The sequence below is a fragment of the Exophiala mesophila genome (assembly GCF_000836275.1).
Source record: "Exophiala mesophila strain CBS 40295 unplaced genomic scaffold supercont1.2, whole genome shotgun sequence".
NCBI classification, from domain to species: Eukaryota; Fungi; Ascomycota; class Eurotiomycetes; order Chaetothyriales; family Herpotrichiellaceae; genus Exophiala; species Exophiala mesophila.
In genome coordinates, this window is record NW_015622505.1 from 3,274,432 (window position 1) to 3,288,028 (window position 13,597).

A 13,597-nucleotide genomic window follows, 5' to 3' on the forward strand; every position below is an offset into this window, starting at 1 on the left:
TGCAATGATCATGGCTGAAATTCAGGGCAACTATGTTTCGAAGTTTCAAAAGCTCATTGATCTTTTCCAGGAGAAAGTCTCAGAGGGCGAGGAGCTCGGCGGTGCCATAAATATCAACATCAACGGTGAAGACGTTGTCGACGTCTGGGCAGGCCATGCCGACAACGACAAAACCACACCATGGGCTACAGATACGATCACGAACGTGTACTCCTCAACTAAGACTGTTGCTGCAATTGCCATACTCTTGGCCCATGAGCGTGGTCTTCTGAGTGTCGATGACCCTGTTGCTAAACTGTGGCCTGAGTTTGCGGAAAACGGAAAGGAAAAGATCCTTGTTCGACATGTCATGTCACACACCTCAGGTCTTTCAGGCTGGGAAGGCCCCATAACAATGGAGGAGGTATGTGACGTGCCCTATTCCACTGCCAGGCTGGCAAAGCAGGCACCGTGGTGGGACGCAGGCACTGGCAGTGGCTACCATGCCACTACCCAAGGCCACCTCTTGGGCGAGATCATCCGACGGGCGACTGGTAAGGCTATGAAACAATTTGTCGCCGAGGAACTAGCCGGGCCCTTGAAGGCAGACTTTCAGATTGGAGCAAGGGAGGAAGACTGGCCTCGAATCGCACCAGTGGTACCGCCACCGCCTCCATCCTGGGATGTCAGCAAACTTGACCAGACTGGCATCGTGTACAAAAGCCTCTTCAACCCAAGAACAGACGCGACCTTCTCACACACGCCTCTATGGCGGAAGGCAGATATGTCTGCCGTTAACGGCCACGGGACAGCCAAGGGTCTCAACCAGATATTACGTACAGTCACGCTATCCGGGACGTCCTACGACGGTCCGAAGCTTTTGTCGCCTGAAACGGTTGAGCATATTTTCCGAGCTCAGTCTGAGTCAACAGATTATGTCTTGGGCATACCGTTACGTCTCGGAATGGGGTTTGGTATTGGCGGTGGGCCATCAGCTGAGACGTTCAATTACCTGCCACAAGAAAAGATGTGTTTCTGGGCTGGATGGGGTGGTAGCTTCGCTATCTGTGACTTATATCGTGGCGTCACCTTTACGTATGTCATGAACAAGATGGGCACAGGGATTATTGGAAACGAGAGATCAATTGAGTATGCTAGGATAGCATGGGAGATTCTCAAGCAGGGTGAGGATAGGTGAGATTTTGGACATCACACTAGTTCTTACGAGCACAGTTGGCGAATGGAGCGGAACCTTCGTAGATAGTTACCGTTCATATCTCAAGTAAATTGATTTGCCTGCGAACGAAACAGGACCAACAGCCAAGGTCGACCGTCGATACAAAATTCATCCAGCTATGACACTAGCTTAGCCATTATAGCTGAAAAGGCTTCCTCGGGGTTGTTCTACATGTTCCTGCAGGCTCTGTCCTACCATCGACCACTAAGCAGATACTACTAGCATTGATGCTGCTTATGAATTTGTTCCCGAACTAATTGTTCAGGCGCAGGTAGTGAGATGCACTTGCTCGGTGCCATTCTCGATACCACTGATGCTAGATTTTGTCAGAATATAGATCACACCTCGGTTTCATTCCAACCTAGGTAGTTAGTCCTCCAAACCAATCATCCAATGGTTGACTCTCAAGCTGCAACCCACCTCGAAGTCTTATTCATCAAAGCTGCTAAATACGTAGATGCCGAGAGGACCTCTTCCAGGTTCAGTAACTCCGAATGAATTCTCGGATTCCAGGCCCCACGAGTCTGTCCGGCTTCGTTAATGCAGGTGGCTTTCTTATACAGTCTGACCCCCTTCTTGTTTTGAAAATCGCATGGGATGAAACGACCTTTCCTGTTAAACTCCTGTAATAATCCGACCTTATAGCCGAATGTGATGCTACAAGACTGGCTGCCTTGCTAAGAATTGCGATTTTATGCATCGACAGATAGCATTGCATGCACAAACACTGCTCAGATTTGTCACAATCACTTTGCGAGGAGCTCATCCAGAAGGAGGACGGACATTCTGATTTGAAATCAGACAATTCCTGGCAAAGATGTTGCAAATATGGGTTTTTAGTTGTCTTGAGAGTCATGTCTTGTCTACCTCTGGTATATGAGAGGGGAATTTAGTATTTCCACCTTTGCTCTTCTATCCCTCAACCCACTCCCTCTCCTACTCCCTCTCACTTGACTCCAGTCAACTATCCTCCTTATCAGTCCCCCTGAGAGCCGCCAGCCTCTGTTTCCCCTTATCAAACATCTCCTTGAAGCCTTCTTCACCAAGAGTCTTTCCCTGAGGAACCAGTTTCGCACGTTTAACAGCGTCTCTAGCGGAGATTCGCGCGATCCATCTCTGAACGCCAGGGTATTCGGACAAATCGATGTCGAGCAAGGGCGAAATAGAGACCCATGAATAGTTGGCAATGTCGGCGAGTGTGTATTTATCACCGGCCAGCCAGTCGGCCTTGGAAAGACGGATTTCCAACACGCTGATCAAGCGGCGGGTTTCGTCTGTGTAGCGTTTGATGCCGTAGGCGGAGTAGACGGGAGCCATGACTTGGAAGTGGTTTGCTTGGCCTAAGAAGAGGATGGGGAGTTAGAATGGAGTTCGGGAATAGAACAAATGGAATGGAATGGAATGGAATTTCAAGTAGGTTACGTAGGTACTTACCTTGCATTGGTCCCACACCAGCCATTTGAAACATCAACCAACTCATCATCTCATAGTAAAACTCTGCTTCCTTGCCTCCCTTGGAGATGTCATATCCAAGGACTTTATCCTTGTCGTACTGATCGAACAAATACAGCATAATGGCACCAGATTCAAAGACGCGCATATCGCCATCTTTGAGAGCGGGGATTCTTCCGTTGGGGTTGATGTCAATAAACCATGGTTCCTTCTGCTCGTTCTTAAACATGTCAATGGCAACGGCATCGTATTTCAGGCCGAGCTCCTCGAGAACGGCCGTCGGTTTGAAGCCATTGGGTGTGCCAGCCGTGTAGAGGGTTAGGGCATTGAATGGGGGGCCTGACATGGTGGATTTGGTGTTGGGGAATAGTCGGAGATGTGTTGATGTGGAGTGAGTAAATGTGCGATGTTGAATGGGGGGTCGAAAAGAGAGATGATGGGGTTTGCGTGTATGGTGTGGTGATGATAACGAGATGATCGACCTTCTAAAGGTCAAGCTAGGACACGATATTGACTGCGATTGATGATAGGAAAGATAGCCACTGGATCGGACGGGCCTGATGCCTTTAAAAATACTTGTTCCTCTAATAACAAGCATCCTGGACCAACCCGAGTCTGTAGAGGGGTAATGTTCTCTGTTTTATATCCGACAGGTCCCCGGAGACGGAGGTGGTGGTGGTGGTCTTTGTAATGTGGTTGGTGGGGAACAGTGTGAGTTGAGTGGGTTCCCAAACCATGGAGCAATCCGTTCCGGGGAATCGTCAAGACGTTAGACCGAGTTAGGGATTGATCGAAGATTGAATGGAACGGAATTATTAATTAAGGAATTGCTTTTCTCTGTTTTTCGAGGACAAGGGGGGTTGTTTTGTCTAGATTAGCTCATGCTGATGCGATTCTTAATAGTGGCCCACATTGTTATACACACACCCTTGATAAAAGAGAAAGATAGAAACAACAACACCCTACATCTTTTCTCAGATTCCCTGGCATACTTAGTCTGGTCGTCCTCAGGTACCCGTGGCCACACAGGGGCACCTCGGGCTCACCCTTTTCCCCAGCATTGAGTAAAGTTAACTCCCAGGCCTCCCGGGTAGAATCCACTCCATCCACTCAATGCCCTGACATTGGACCGAAGGCCGAGGTGCTTACAAACCGCCCCTCCACCCAGACTGAGATACAACGAGGCTGTCGGTCGAGAGAATCTAAAGCTAAAGAAAGCTATGTTCTAGCCTATTATCGCCATACGATCCTCCGAGCGTAGTTTCACGATGAGCAAGCATGCATGCTTCAAGCTGCAAGGCTGAAAAGCCTATCGCTTCGCTTGATTTCATCATCGATTGGAACCCACTTCGGGACTTTTGAGTAATGGGTTTACTTTTACTCTTGCGCCCGGGCATTCAAAGCACCGAGTGACCAACTAACCAAGTCTGTCTCTGCAGCTTGGTTCTAAAGCTCATGACAAGATCAAAGTTCGACAATAGTAATACAAGTACTGTGATACCCTCAGGACGAAGCCTAGTCCCCAGTGATTGGCCTTGTTGCCTCCCTCCCCATTGCCTTTTTTCGTCTGCCATCGGCTATTTTATCTAAACCATTCAAGTCCTTGGGTCCATTTCTCAGCTTGGAACACCACTTTGATTCGTCGAGATGCGGCTGATCGGTGCACTCGTCCCATCGGAATTTTCTCCAAGCGCGATTAATCCTTCTGGATGGAATGGCTTGGTCGCCGTCTTGGCCTTGTGTTCATCATATCTCCAAACACCTGCTGTCTTCTCTGGAGCCACTCCTTCCCAAGAGTTGACCCCAAGGCCAGAGATCTTCTGCACCAAACCTTGGAAAATCACTTCGGCGGTATGAGAAGAGTCGGCCTGAGAGAAAAAGACACGCTGCCATTCTCGTTTCTCTTCTTGCTCCTTCTTCCGCAAGGCGCGTTGGGCATTCTCAATTCGAGACTTGAAGTGCGATGTCGCATCCATGTCTCCCTTTTCAATGCTGCGTGCCACGTTGGCCCACGCCTTCCGTGACTCAAACACGTCTTGTTCCTCAATTGGCGCAACGTTGATTCTCGACAGTTTGATGTTGGAAGGTGAAAAGGTTTCAATTTCTTTGGCCTTCTTTCCCTCGCCTTGCTTTAATGTAAATGTGTCTGACCACTGTCCATCAGCCGTGTACAGTGGATTCTTCTCAGACCCATGTCCATCTTTCCAGAGTTGAGCGGTAAAACTGTTCTTCTTCCCCGACACCCATCCCCTGCCTGCGAAATCAATCTTGGAAATATAACCAGTGCTAGACACGATATGGATGAATTTTCCCAACTCTACAAATGGGGCGCCATAGATGAGACTCTCAATATGCAGTGCTGGCAAGGTGATGAGGTAGGTTTCGGGCACGTCGCTCCCCGGTGGATACAAGGTGAGCAGGGCGTGACCGATCTGTTTGACGTGGATAGTTCGACTAAAACTGGCCTTCTGAGCGTTGTAACCTTGCAATTGAATTCGGTATTTCTCATTGGTGATGGTATATGCAGTCACTGGAGGATGATGACTGACTTGTTCCGAAACCAGACTTGTTTTTCCAAATTCGTCGTCCCAGCTTCCCAGGAACAGTTCGCCCAGGAAGGGATTCAAAGGTTTCTTTTCAGATCCCAACTTCTCGGAGCGAGAGCAGTACTGCTGTTTCAAAGTATTGAGCAGCCATTTCATTACGAGGAGAGCTCGCTTGGCTTCATCGGGCTCTTGAGTAGGGGCAATCCAAAGAGAGGTGTTCTCAGTCCAATACGCCGAAAATTCGACCAGTGACTGGGTAGAGAGGATAAAGGCAGGGGCGGTCAGAGACGAGAGATCACCGTTGAAAGACGCAATGGACTATTAAGAAGGATTAGTCTAGAGGCTTACGGTTGATTTAGCGCGGTCAACATACCTTGAGAAACGAAGACCATGATCCCTTGCTCTGGGCGGGCACAGCGGCGCCCTCGACTTCAGGCATCTTTAAGTGTCGTGATTGACAATATTGCGTCAATGGGTTTGCAAGCGAATAGAGGTCTCGAGGGTAAATCTAGGGCGGACAAAGAACAAGAGGTCTTGGGAGTCGAGTCAACGCACTGCCACTAAAGACAAAGACGCACACTTGGGCTGTTAAGCGAACGATGTCCACATGGAATCTGGAATCTAGTTGGTCTTGACAGGGATTGATGCCCTGGTGCAAGTCTGGCGAAGAATGATCTTGGTAGAAATCAACTTTTAGGCGGAGGAGAGTGAGCGATCGCTCAGGCTGGTAATAGGACACGATGGGGATGGCGACTGACAGACTCGACGCGGAGGGTGATGAATAGGGAATGGGGGAAAAGTGATTGTGGGACGCAAGGTGAGTCTTGAGATGACATCAACACGCAGCAATCAAGTCGAGTCAAGCCGTACACAAGCTCACAGGCTCACATACTCCGTACAAGGAGGTTGAGATTTCCACCAGCCACGATAGCTCCAGCCACAATTGGAATAAAATACGTAGCTGGTCGTTGTGCTTCACCATATTTTATCTACGCTAGAGCATATCACCCACCTTGTGCTTGGAGGGGTAAAATACAAATTTCAGGTGCGGGGAGCGGTTCAAGTGTGTTGGGGCAAGCCTCGCTCACAGTTACCAGATTGTGCCAGTCAACATCTGCGTGTGCGTGCACCTGTCTCATACACTATATACTGGTTAGGTACCCAAGTATGCTACTGATAAGAACTAGGTCCACGATCCTGTCGTCAAGCACTCGTTGCTCTTCCTCGTTGCTAAGCCAAGGGATCTCTGAGACCTGCCCAGCATCATCAGAAAGAAACGTTATCAACCTCCATCAGCCAGCCGCGCAGGTGTACATCCTTTTTCAATAGCAGCACTTTGCTTTTGTTTCACATGCCACCAGCCCAACCAGCTGTGTGCGAATCAACCAACAGCACACCGGCCCCATCTAGGTCCCAACACATTCATGCTTTGTTTTTTGGTGCACTTATAGTTGTCCAGCAGTGTTGAAGTCCTTGAGACCCTCGGCCACACGGGCACTCATGGTCTTCTCACCCTCACGAACCCACACACGGGGGTCAAAGTATTTCTTGTTGGGCTTGTCCTCGCCATCGGGGTTGCCCACTTGCGATGAAACGTAGTCCTTCTTGCTGAGCATGTAGTCACGGATACCAGTCAGATAAGCGTATTGCAAGTCAGTGTCGAGGTTGACCTTGACCACACCATAGCTGATGGCGTCGGTGTATTCCTTCTTGGTTGATCCGGAACCACCGTGGAAAACAAGGAAAACGGGCTTGTCAGTGGGGGTGTTTTCCTTCTCCTTGACATACTTCTGGTGCTTGTCGAGCAACTCAGGGTGGAGTTTGACATTGCCGGGCTTGTACACACCGTGCACGTTGCCAAAACCAGCCGCGATGGAGAAGTAAGGCGAGATCTTCTTCAAGGTGGTGTATATCTCATGGATGTCCTCGGGTTGGGTGTACAGAGAGTTGTTGTCAACATCTTCGTTGTTGACACCGTCTTCTTCACCGCCCGTGATGCCGATTTCCTACCAGTTCCGTTAGTTTTCATGTACCCATATTCCCAGAATATACAAGTGTCCATACCATCTCGAGCCATTGCTTCATGGGAGCAGCCCGCTTCAGGTATTTGGCAGTGGTCTCAATGTTCCATGCAACATCCTCCTCAGACAAATCGATCATGTGGGAGGAGAAGAGAGGCTCGCCATGAGTCTTGAAGTAAGCCTCATCGGCGTCCAGCATGCCGTCGAGCCATGGCAGAAGCTTCTTGGCGCAGTGGTCGGTGTGGAGGACAACGGGGATGCCATAGGCAGGGGCAACTGCTCGGATGTAATGGGCGGCTGCGATGGCACCGGCAATCGAGGCCTCTTGGTTTCCATTCTTGACACCCTAAACGACTAGTCAGCACATACAATCTGACATGTTGAGCGATGCGGTGGACATACCTTGCCAGCGAAGTAGGCAGCACCTCCCTGAGAGGCTTGGAGGATGATGGGGGAATTGTTGTCCCGCGCAGCTTCCAAAGAAGCAACCACAGTGGACGATGAGGTCACGTTCTGGAATGACCGGTTAGCTGTGGACACATCCAAGGCGATCAGAAAATACATACAATGGCAGGAATGGCATAGTTGTTCTCTTGAGCGTGCTTGAAGAGAGCAAGAACATCATCGCCAACAATGACACCCGTCTTTCTGGAGAGAACGTCCTTGACACCCATATTGACCGGAGGAAAAGAACAATAAGATATAGGTCAGGAAGAGTAAAGTAAAGTCGAGCTGGAAAGCTGTGACTGTAGGTAATGGAAGAGTTTGAGAGATACAAAATCACCGAATTGTGTTATCTATCGAGGGAATTGAGAAAAGAGAAAGCTATGGAAGAAGTGAAGCTGAATAGTGTTCGGTCGGATGTACAAGCAACGATCGATCAACACTGCGGGATTGGGTGGGAGGAGGGGCAGTCGGACGCTGAAGAGGCTTGGCTGACACGATTTGGTGGAGGCTAGGAAGTTACTTAGGAAGTAAAGGAAGCAGGAGGCTAGGTAAGTGGCCGCCGTTGTAGGTGCTTCTGCACGGTGCACTCGCCGAATCCCATACCCGGGGCCGGGGGGCAAAGGGCGAGGGGGGGCAGCCCGAGGGCCCTGCGGTCACTTGCCTTTTGGCTGGAAAACAAACGAGGCCATTGAAGGCTGGACTGGGCCTGCAGCAGCACCTGCAGGCATCGAGGGCATTTTTCGTTCTGGGCGACTTTCCGATAAAGATCCCCTCCATGACCTCAGAACCTGTCCAACAGTACTGGTGGCCCAGCGTTCTGTTGGCCATGTTGGGCTTTGTTTTTCGTAAGTAACTCCTCATGCCTCCATACAAACAAAATGCGTGCTCAACCCACGCTCCACTGATCATGGCACGAAGAGTAATGGGGTCCGACTCAGCCAGTCAAGATTGCCATTTTCCCGACTGTCTTTCCCCAGTCCCCTTTGCTCCGATTTCTCCCTCGACACTCCACGTTCCAGAATTTTCCCACATCTCGCGGTAGGGTATTTCCCACAACTAGTTACCGATTCTTGCCTTCGGGATCTCTCGGGTAGACGACCAAGACATACCCTGGCCTGTTGTGCTTGTTGATGTGTTTTTGATATCTGGTGTGATATGCGGTAGGAAGCGGCCTTTACACGGAGAATCACCAAAACCTCCGAGTAAAGAGTCGAGACAAAATCGACCAAACACACCTCTCGCTATTGTTGAATCATTTTATATTCACAAGTTTATGTACGCGGTCATGGCCAGTAGTGCCAGATATACGAACGCCGACTCTCATCTAGAAGATGGACTGCACAAAAAGTCTATATAAAAATCTCCATCACGTGCTATCAAGCACATGTCACTATGAGGTGGTATCATCACCAGGTCGTTCCAACTCATAGAATAACAGGTACACCTCGCGCTGCATAGACAAAACATCCGACGTGCGGGCTTCTTTGATCTTCTCATCTGAAATACGCCACCATCGATCGTGGGATTTCTTTCGTCGTCGGAATTTCCCTGGTAAGCTCGATCCATGGGTTCTGATCTGAGGGCGTGATGCCTGCGTCTCCGTCCTGTTGAGTGCGGGCATCGCCGGTGCCTCGGCTGGCTCCTCGACCTTTGGGGGAGGAGTGGCCGAGGCTTCCTTGGCATCAACCACGTTGGAACTCGGTCTGCTGTTGCTTGTAGACAAGGAATGAGTTGAGATGGAAGCACTGGACGGAGCCTGAGATGCTTCCGGGGCAGAAGCACCCCCAGTCTTTGTAGCTTCCACGTGAGGACTGGCCGTCGCCGAGGTTACTCTGCTGCTATTCCGGCTCGCTGCTGCATACGCACTGAAAGCATCAGGCGTTGCAAATGGTGGGTACAGGTGGTTGCGGCGGAAGGATTCATAATGGCCACTGTTATGACTTCCCTTGTGGCACACCACGCCCAATAAATTATACCAGTGTTCATTCAACAAACCCCCTAATCGTAGGCGTTGGGTGTATGAGACCTTGGCCATGTTTTTAGTTGAATAACTGCCAGGATCGAAGACGGATCTCGACAGGTGGATGGCGATGACTTTTGGGAACACGGTAATCCGGGTGGCTTTTCGAATCTTGGATTTTGGGGCGAGCTTTGAGTCTGGCAGGACCACACCTTCAGGAGGTTTCTCTGGATCATCCTGGAGAGCGCGCTCAATCGCTGCCACGTCGGCTTCTAATGCTTCACGGTCGGAGTCACTTGTAGCCGACTTCAACTTGGTTTGCTTCCACTGCAAAGCGTGCTCCAGGCGGCATTTGTCGCATTTGAATCCATCAATCTCTTCACTTTTCAACAAGATATCAAAACAATTGTCTAGAGAAGTTGAGCTTTTCTGCGGAACATTCAGCGTCAAGGAAACAAAAGTCGTAGCGGTTGCCTTTGTTTTGTAGCCACATCGCATGCAGGTGATCTGAGACTCAATCCGCCCTTCAAAGGGGAAGCCTTCATTGGTACCGACGGTGACCTGTGACAAGGGAATGTTGGTGCCCGCGGGCTTGGAGGCTTCGGCGCACCCATTGTGTTCTAACTGAAGGTCGGGCTTCTTTCGTGCTTTTTGTGCTGCATGGTACTCGTCACACAAGCGTTCCAGGACTATCTGAAGGAACTCTTGCGCGTCCTGCTGATTGCGACTGATGCGGGTCTGAAAGGCTCGTTCGAGTGCCTCGATCATTGGCCGGGCGCTGATGGTCTTTTTGTAGATTGGGCGTTCGTTCAAAGCATCCAGCATCTCTTTCAAAGCCTTGGTCACCGGTCCTTTCTGAAGGCTGACAATCTTTTCCGGGCGCTCACCCTTGCGCAAAACCGTGGGAGGTGTTTCATAGATTTCGGGACCGTCGAGTTGTCTCCTATGCAGCTCTTTAATGAGGTAGATTCTAACATCGCCTAGACCAGCCAGTGCCTGCAGAACACTGTTGATAAAACAATCATTTGCAGGATTGGAGAGACCGATGATGGTCCGCTTTCGACCGTCGTTTGTGTTGTACGAGTTCTCGCCGTCAATGAAGAAGGTCGGGCCAAAGACGTAGAAGGCTGCGATGGCAGCAAGAGATGCGCCAGCCGCATAAGCGACGACAGTGGTGGGCTTGTCAGGCATTCGTGTTGGGCTGTGAGACTGACAGCTTCGCCATGTTGCTTGATTGGAGCTCGATCTCGATCACGATCAGGATGTGAGGACCTGACTCCGCTGGAGGTGGAATGGGGTGTGCTAGGATAGGAACTGGAGCGACTGGGCGAGCTGGAAACCGAGCAAAAGGAAACGAGAGAAGTTGTTCTGTTTGGTGGTGAGGGTTTGGTAATTTGGTTTAGGATCCCCGGACAAGAGGTTGGCTGTTTCTTGCTGGCCTCAAGTCTATCAGTGTCATCGACCCTGATAGTGGTGACTTTGTGTGAGACAGCTTCTGGGTAAATGGAGGAGAGGGTAGAGTCAATTTGGGGTGGAAGCCGGGGTCTGGAGGGCAGAAAAGGTTGATGGAGAGCCTAGAAGTGCCCGGGTTTTTGTGTTGTGGCACCCAATTAAATGCCTGAGGGGCCTAATAGAGCGGGTAACAGGCGCCAGGCAGCTGCGTTACAGTTTTTACTTGGGTACCTGCGCAGTTGGACCGCCCTTAGCCACAAGGGGAGATTTAATTAAAAGAAGTCTAGGTACGAGTCGAGCAACTCAGCGCCGCCAACGGTTGGAGGCCCGAGGCCCTCTCGGTCATCCGCCAAGGCATGTGGGGAGACTTTGGGGTAAACACCCAGACATTCCAAGCCCAGGTGAGAGCTTCTAAGGCATCTTGCTCACTCGTAGAGTCAAGAGCGATAGGTGTACAAGGCATCTATATCATGGGAAGCCAAGCGATGGAACCCCTTGAAGATGGGATCGAAGGTGCTCTCGCAAGAGGCGCCCAATATGTGGGAAGAAACTTACGGATGTTCCGGCACCGCTTGAGGTGACTTTTACTGTATGCGTTATAGCAAACCCCCACCAATGGTGAGCTGAGCGCCTGGACTATCCTATTCAGCACGGCAATCGTTCCGTCTTCTCCAATCGAAGCGACAGACCACCTTCAAAGCATGAGTCGCTACAAACTCCCTATCTGGTTAGTCCCACCTCAGGAACGTGCCTGTGTGAGGGGTTGAACATCAGAGGATTGATGGCTTCCATTTGATCCAGATGTCTATATTGAACTCGTCATACACGTTGCCAATATGATCACTAAGTCGCGAACTTACCCGTAAATTCATCCTGGTCATGTATGTCGTGGTTGAAGTATATAATCCTGTATGGGCCCAACAATTTGAAGTGCTCAAAGGCGAACTCGAGATCATCCTAGCCGGGATCAATCACATATCGATTGAACATGTCGGGTCCACGTCAGTTCCAGGGTTGGCGGCCAAACCAACCATCGACCTATCTGTTATCAGTGAGCGGGAAGATGTCAATTCGATCACCGAGGCATTATGCTCCAAAGGCGGGTATGATTACATGGGGCTGAAAGGTATTCCTGACCGGCATGCATTTCGCAAACCTGATAATACTCCACCTCGAAATCTTTATGTTTCGGTCAAGGATTGCCAGTCAATCAAAAATCAACTCGCGGTGCGAGATATATGTAGGAGGGATCCGAACGTGAGGGATGCGTACGGGCAAGCCAAGCTCGAACTCGCTCAAAGGGAATGGAGGGATGCGGACGAATACTGTGAGGCAAAGAACGATATCGTGGGGTGGGTTCTGGAGAAGGCCGGACTAGACGATCAAGAGCGAGCCCAGATCAGAAAGATCAACACCACGACGAGGGGTTGATTCGAAGGAGCAAGTAAGAAGTCGATTAGCGGGGGCGACGGCTATAGGTGTGATGGCTGTGACCAGATTTGATTGCTCTGCAACGAGTATGCAAGCGAGTTCTTCGCAACGTAAATATTTACGTAGGAAGCGTGCACGGCGTTGCACCTAGGCATCGATGTATACCTACCTACGGAGTAGGTAGGCAGGCACATCGGTCAAGGTACCTAATCTTTACTGGTCTCCGAAGTCTACATGCAGACGGAAGGACGCCAACTGGAGGCAAAGGACAGGAAAGAAAGATGGAGCGATTGAGCCACTCCATGGTTCGTGACACTTGACCAATGATAAAGGCCATTATAATAATTCTTTTGGGAGAATTCTGTCAGGTACGACGGGTGACTAGGTGACTGCTCTGCCAGGTGGTGACTACCCTGTCTTATTTGTTGAATGTGCTTGATGCAGGCGTTGCAGGTTGGATTGACAAGGAGGCACCGAGGTAAGCACTGCAAATTACGAGGGTTGCCCAGGCAGGGCCCCTCGGCCTTGAGACACAAGTGACGGTGTAGGGGCGGTGGATGAGGAAATGGCGGATCCATGTTACTTTATATGTGGACTTGGAATGTGGTATTACTCTATGTGCTCTGTTCTTGTAATGTCAATGAGGAGTAGCAGCTGGAGAGGGTGACGCCCCTCGGCCCTTATGTCCTTCGCCTTAGCCTATACTTCGGGCGGGAGGGTGCCAACAACGTGATGCTGCTTTACCAGGATCAGTACTTGGCCACCTGATCCCGAGAACCTTTTGAACCTGATGGTCAGATGGTTTGATAGTTTGATGGTCAACACGGAATTCATCGGCAACAAGAATTGTAATACTGCGAGTGTGTCACTCACTCTCCACCTCTACTGCGACCTTGGACATGGTTGCCACGCTGCCACGTTCACTTCGGCCCCTCCACCATCCTTTACCGTCTACCCAAGCTTACCACTCACTACTCAGAGTCGCCTCTCGCATCACAGGCATCCCTCTCTCTCAAAGAAAGTCTGTTCCTCATATTGGGGATTGGGGGCGTCAAGACTCACGGGCTGGAAC

At 50.3% G+C, this 13,597-nt stretch overlaps 5 protein-coding genes across 5 annotated transcripts; 1 reads left to right on the plus strand and 4 right to left on the minus strand.

The window, feature by feature from the left end:
- Nucleotides 1-2,069: 2,069 nt before the first annotated feature.
- On the minus strand, nucleotides 2,070-3,397 carry PV10_02959 (uncharacterized protein). Its single transcript, XM_016367342.1, has 2 exons — nucleotides 2,651-3,397; nucleotides 2,070-2,556 (listed from the first exon to the last, which is right to left on the minus strand). Exons 1-2 carry the CDS (start codon nucleotides 3,264-3,266, stop codon nucleotides 2,177-2,179), a joined length of 996 nt encoding a protein of 331 aa, XP_016226860.1. The 5' UTR covers nucleotides 3,267-3,397; the 3' UTR covers nucleotides 2,070-2,176.
- A 638-nt stretch (nucleotides 3,398-4,035) lies between these two features.
- On the minus strand, nucleotides 4,036-6,069 carry PV10_02960 (uncharacterized protein). The gene is made up of 2 exons (XM_016367343.1): nucleotides 5,588-6,069; nucleotides 4,036-5,532 (listed from the first exon to the last, which is right to left on the minus strand). The coding sequence occupies exons 1-2, from the start codon at nucleotides 5,651-5,653 to the stop codon at nucleotides 4,285-4,287; spliced, it is 1,314 nt and encodes a 437-aa protein (XP_016226861.1). The 5' UTR covers nucleotides 5,654-6,069; the 3' UTR covers nucleotides 4,036-4,284.
- A 169-nt stretch (nucleotides 6,070-6,238) lies between these two features.
- Nucleotides 6,239-8,194, minus strand: PV10_02961 (fructose-bisphosphate aldolase 1). The gene is made up of 4 exons (XM_016367344.1): nucleotides 7,802-8,194; nucleotides 7,638-7,748; nucleotides 7,279-7,581; nucleotides 6,239-7,220 (listed from the first exon to the last, which is right to left on the minus strand). Exons 1-4 carry the CDS (start codon nucleotides 7,907-7,909, stop codon nucleotides 6,660-6,662), a joined length of 1,083 nt encoding a protein of 360 aa, XP_016226862.1. The 5' UTR covers nucleotides 7,910-8,194; the 3' UTR covers nucleotides 6,239-6,659.
- Nucleotides 8,195-8,924: 730 nt separating this feature from the next.
- PV10_02962 (uncharacterized protein) lies at nucleotides 8,925-11,191 on the minus strand. The gene has a single exon (XM_016367345.1). It carries the CDS (start codon nucleotides 10,831-10,833, stop codon nucleotides 9,073-9,075), a length of 1,761 nt encoding a protein of 586 aa, XP_016226863.1. The 5' UTR covers nucleotides 10,834-11,191; the 3' UTR covers nucleotides 8,925-9,072.
- Nucleotides 11,192-11,892: 701 nt separating this feature from the next.
- PV10_02963 (uncharacterized protein) lies at nucleotides 11,893-12,742 on the plus strand. The gene has a single exon (XM_016367346.1). The coding sequence runs from the start codon at nucleotides 11,974-11,976 to the stop codon at nucleotides 12,523-12,525; it is 552 nt and encodes a 183-aa protein (XP_016226864.1). The 5' UTR covers nucleotides 11,893-11,973; the 3' UTR covers nucleotides 12,526-12,742.
- The last annotated feature ends 855 nt before the right edge of the window (nucleotides 12,743-13,597 follow it).

Bases quoted from the DNA above. Each gene is read 5' to 3' on its own strand.
- PV10_02959 (XM_016367342.1), bottom strand. From the start codon at position 3,266: ATGCTTGTTATTAGAGGAACAAGTATTTTTAAAGGCATCAGGCCCGTC. The intron at 2,557-2,650 runs GTAAGTACCTAC...TCCTCTTCTTAG, and splicing joins TGGTGTGGGACCAATGCAAG to GCCAAGCAAACCACTTCCAA.
- PV10_02960 (XM_016367343.1), bottom strand. From the start codon at position 5,653: ATGCCTGAAGTCGAGGGCGCCGCTGTGCCCGCCCAGAGCAAGGGATCA. The intron at 5,533-5,587 runs GTATGTTGACCG...CCTTCTTAATAG, and splicing joins CATGGTCTTCGTTTCTCAAG to TCCATTGCGTCTTTCAACGG.
- PV10_02961 (XM_016367344.1), bottom strand. From the start codon at position 7,909: ATGGGTGTCAAGGACGTTCTCTCCAGAAAGACGGGTGTCATTGTTGGC. The intron at 7,749-7,801 runs GTATGTATTTTC...CGGTCATTCCAG, and splicing joins ACTATGCCATTCCTGCCATT to AACGTGACCTCATCGTCCAC. The intron at 7,221-7,278 runs GTATGGACACTT...CGGAACTGGTAG, and splicing joins TGAAGCAATGGCTCGAGATG to GAAATCGGCATCACGGGCGG.
- PV10_02962 (XM_016367345.1), bottom strand. From the start codon at position 10,833: ATGCCTGACAAGCCCACCACTGTCGTCGCTTATGCGGCTGGCGCATCT.
- PV10_02963 (XM_016367346.1), top strand. From the start codon at position 11,974: ATGTATGTCGTGGTTGAAGTATATAATCCTGTATGGGCCCAACAATTT.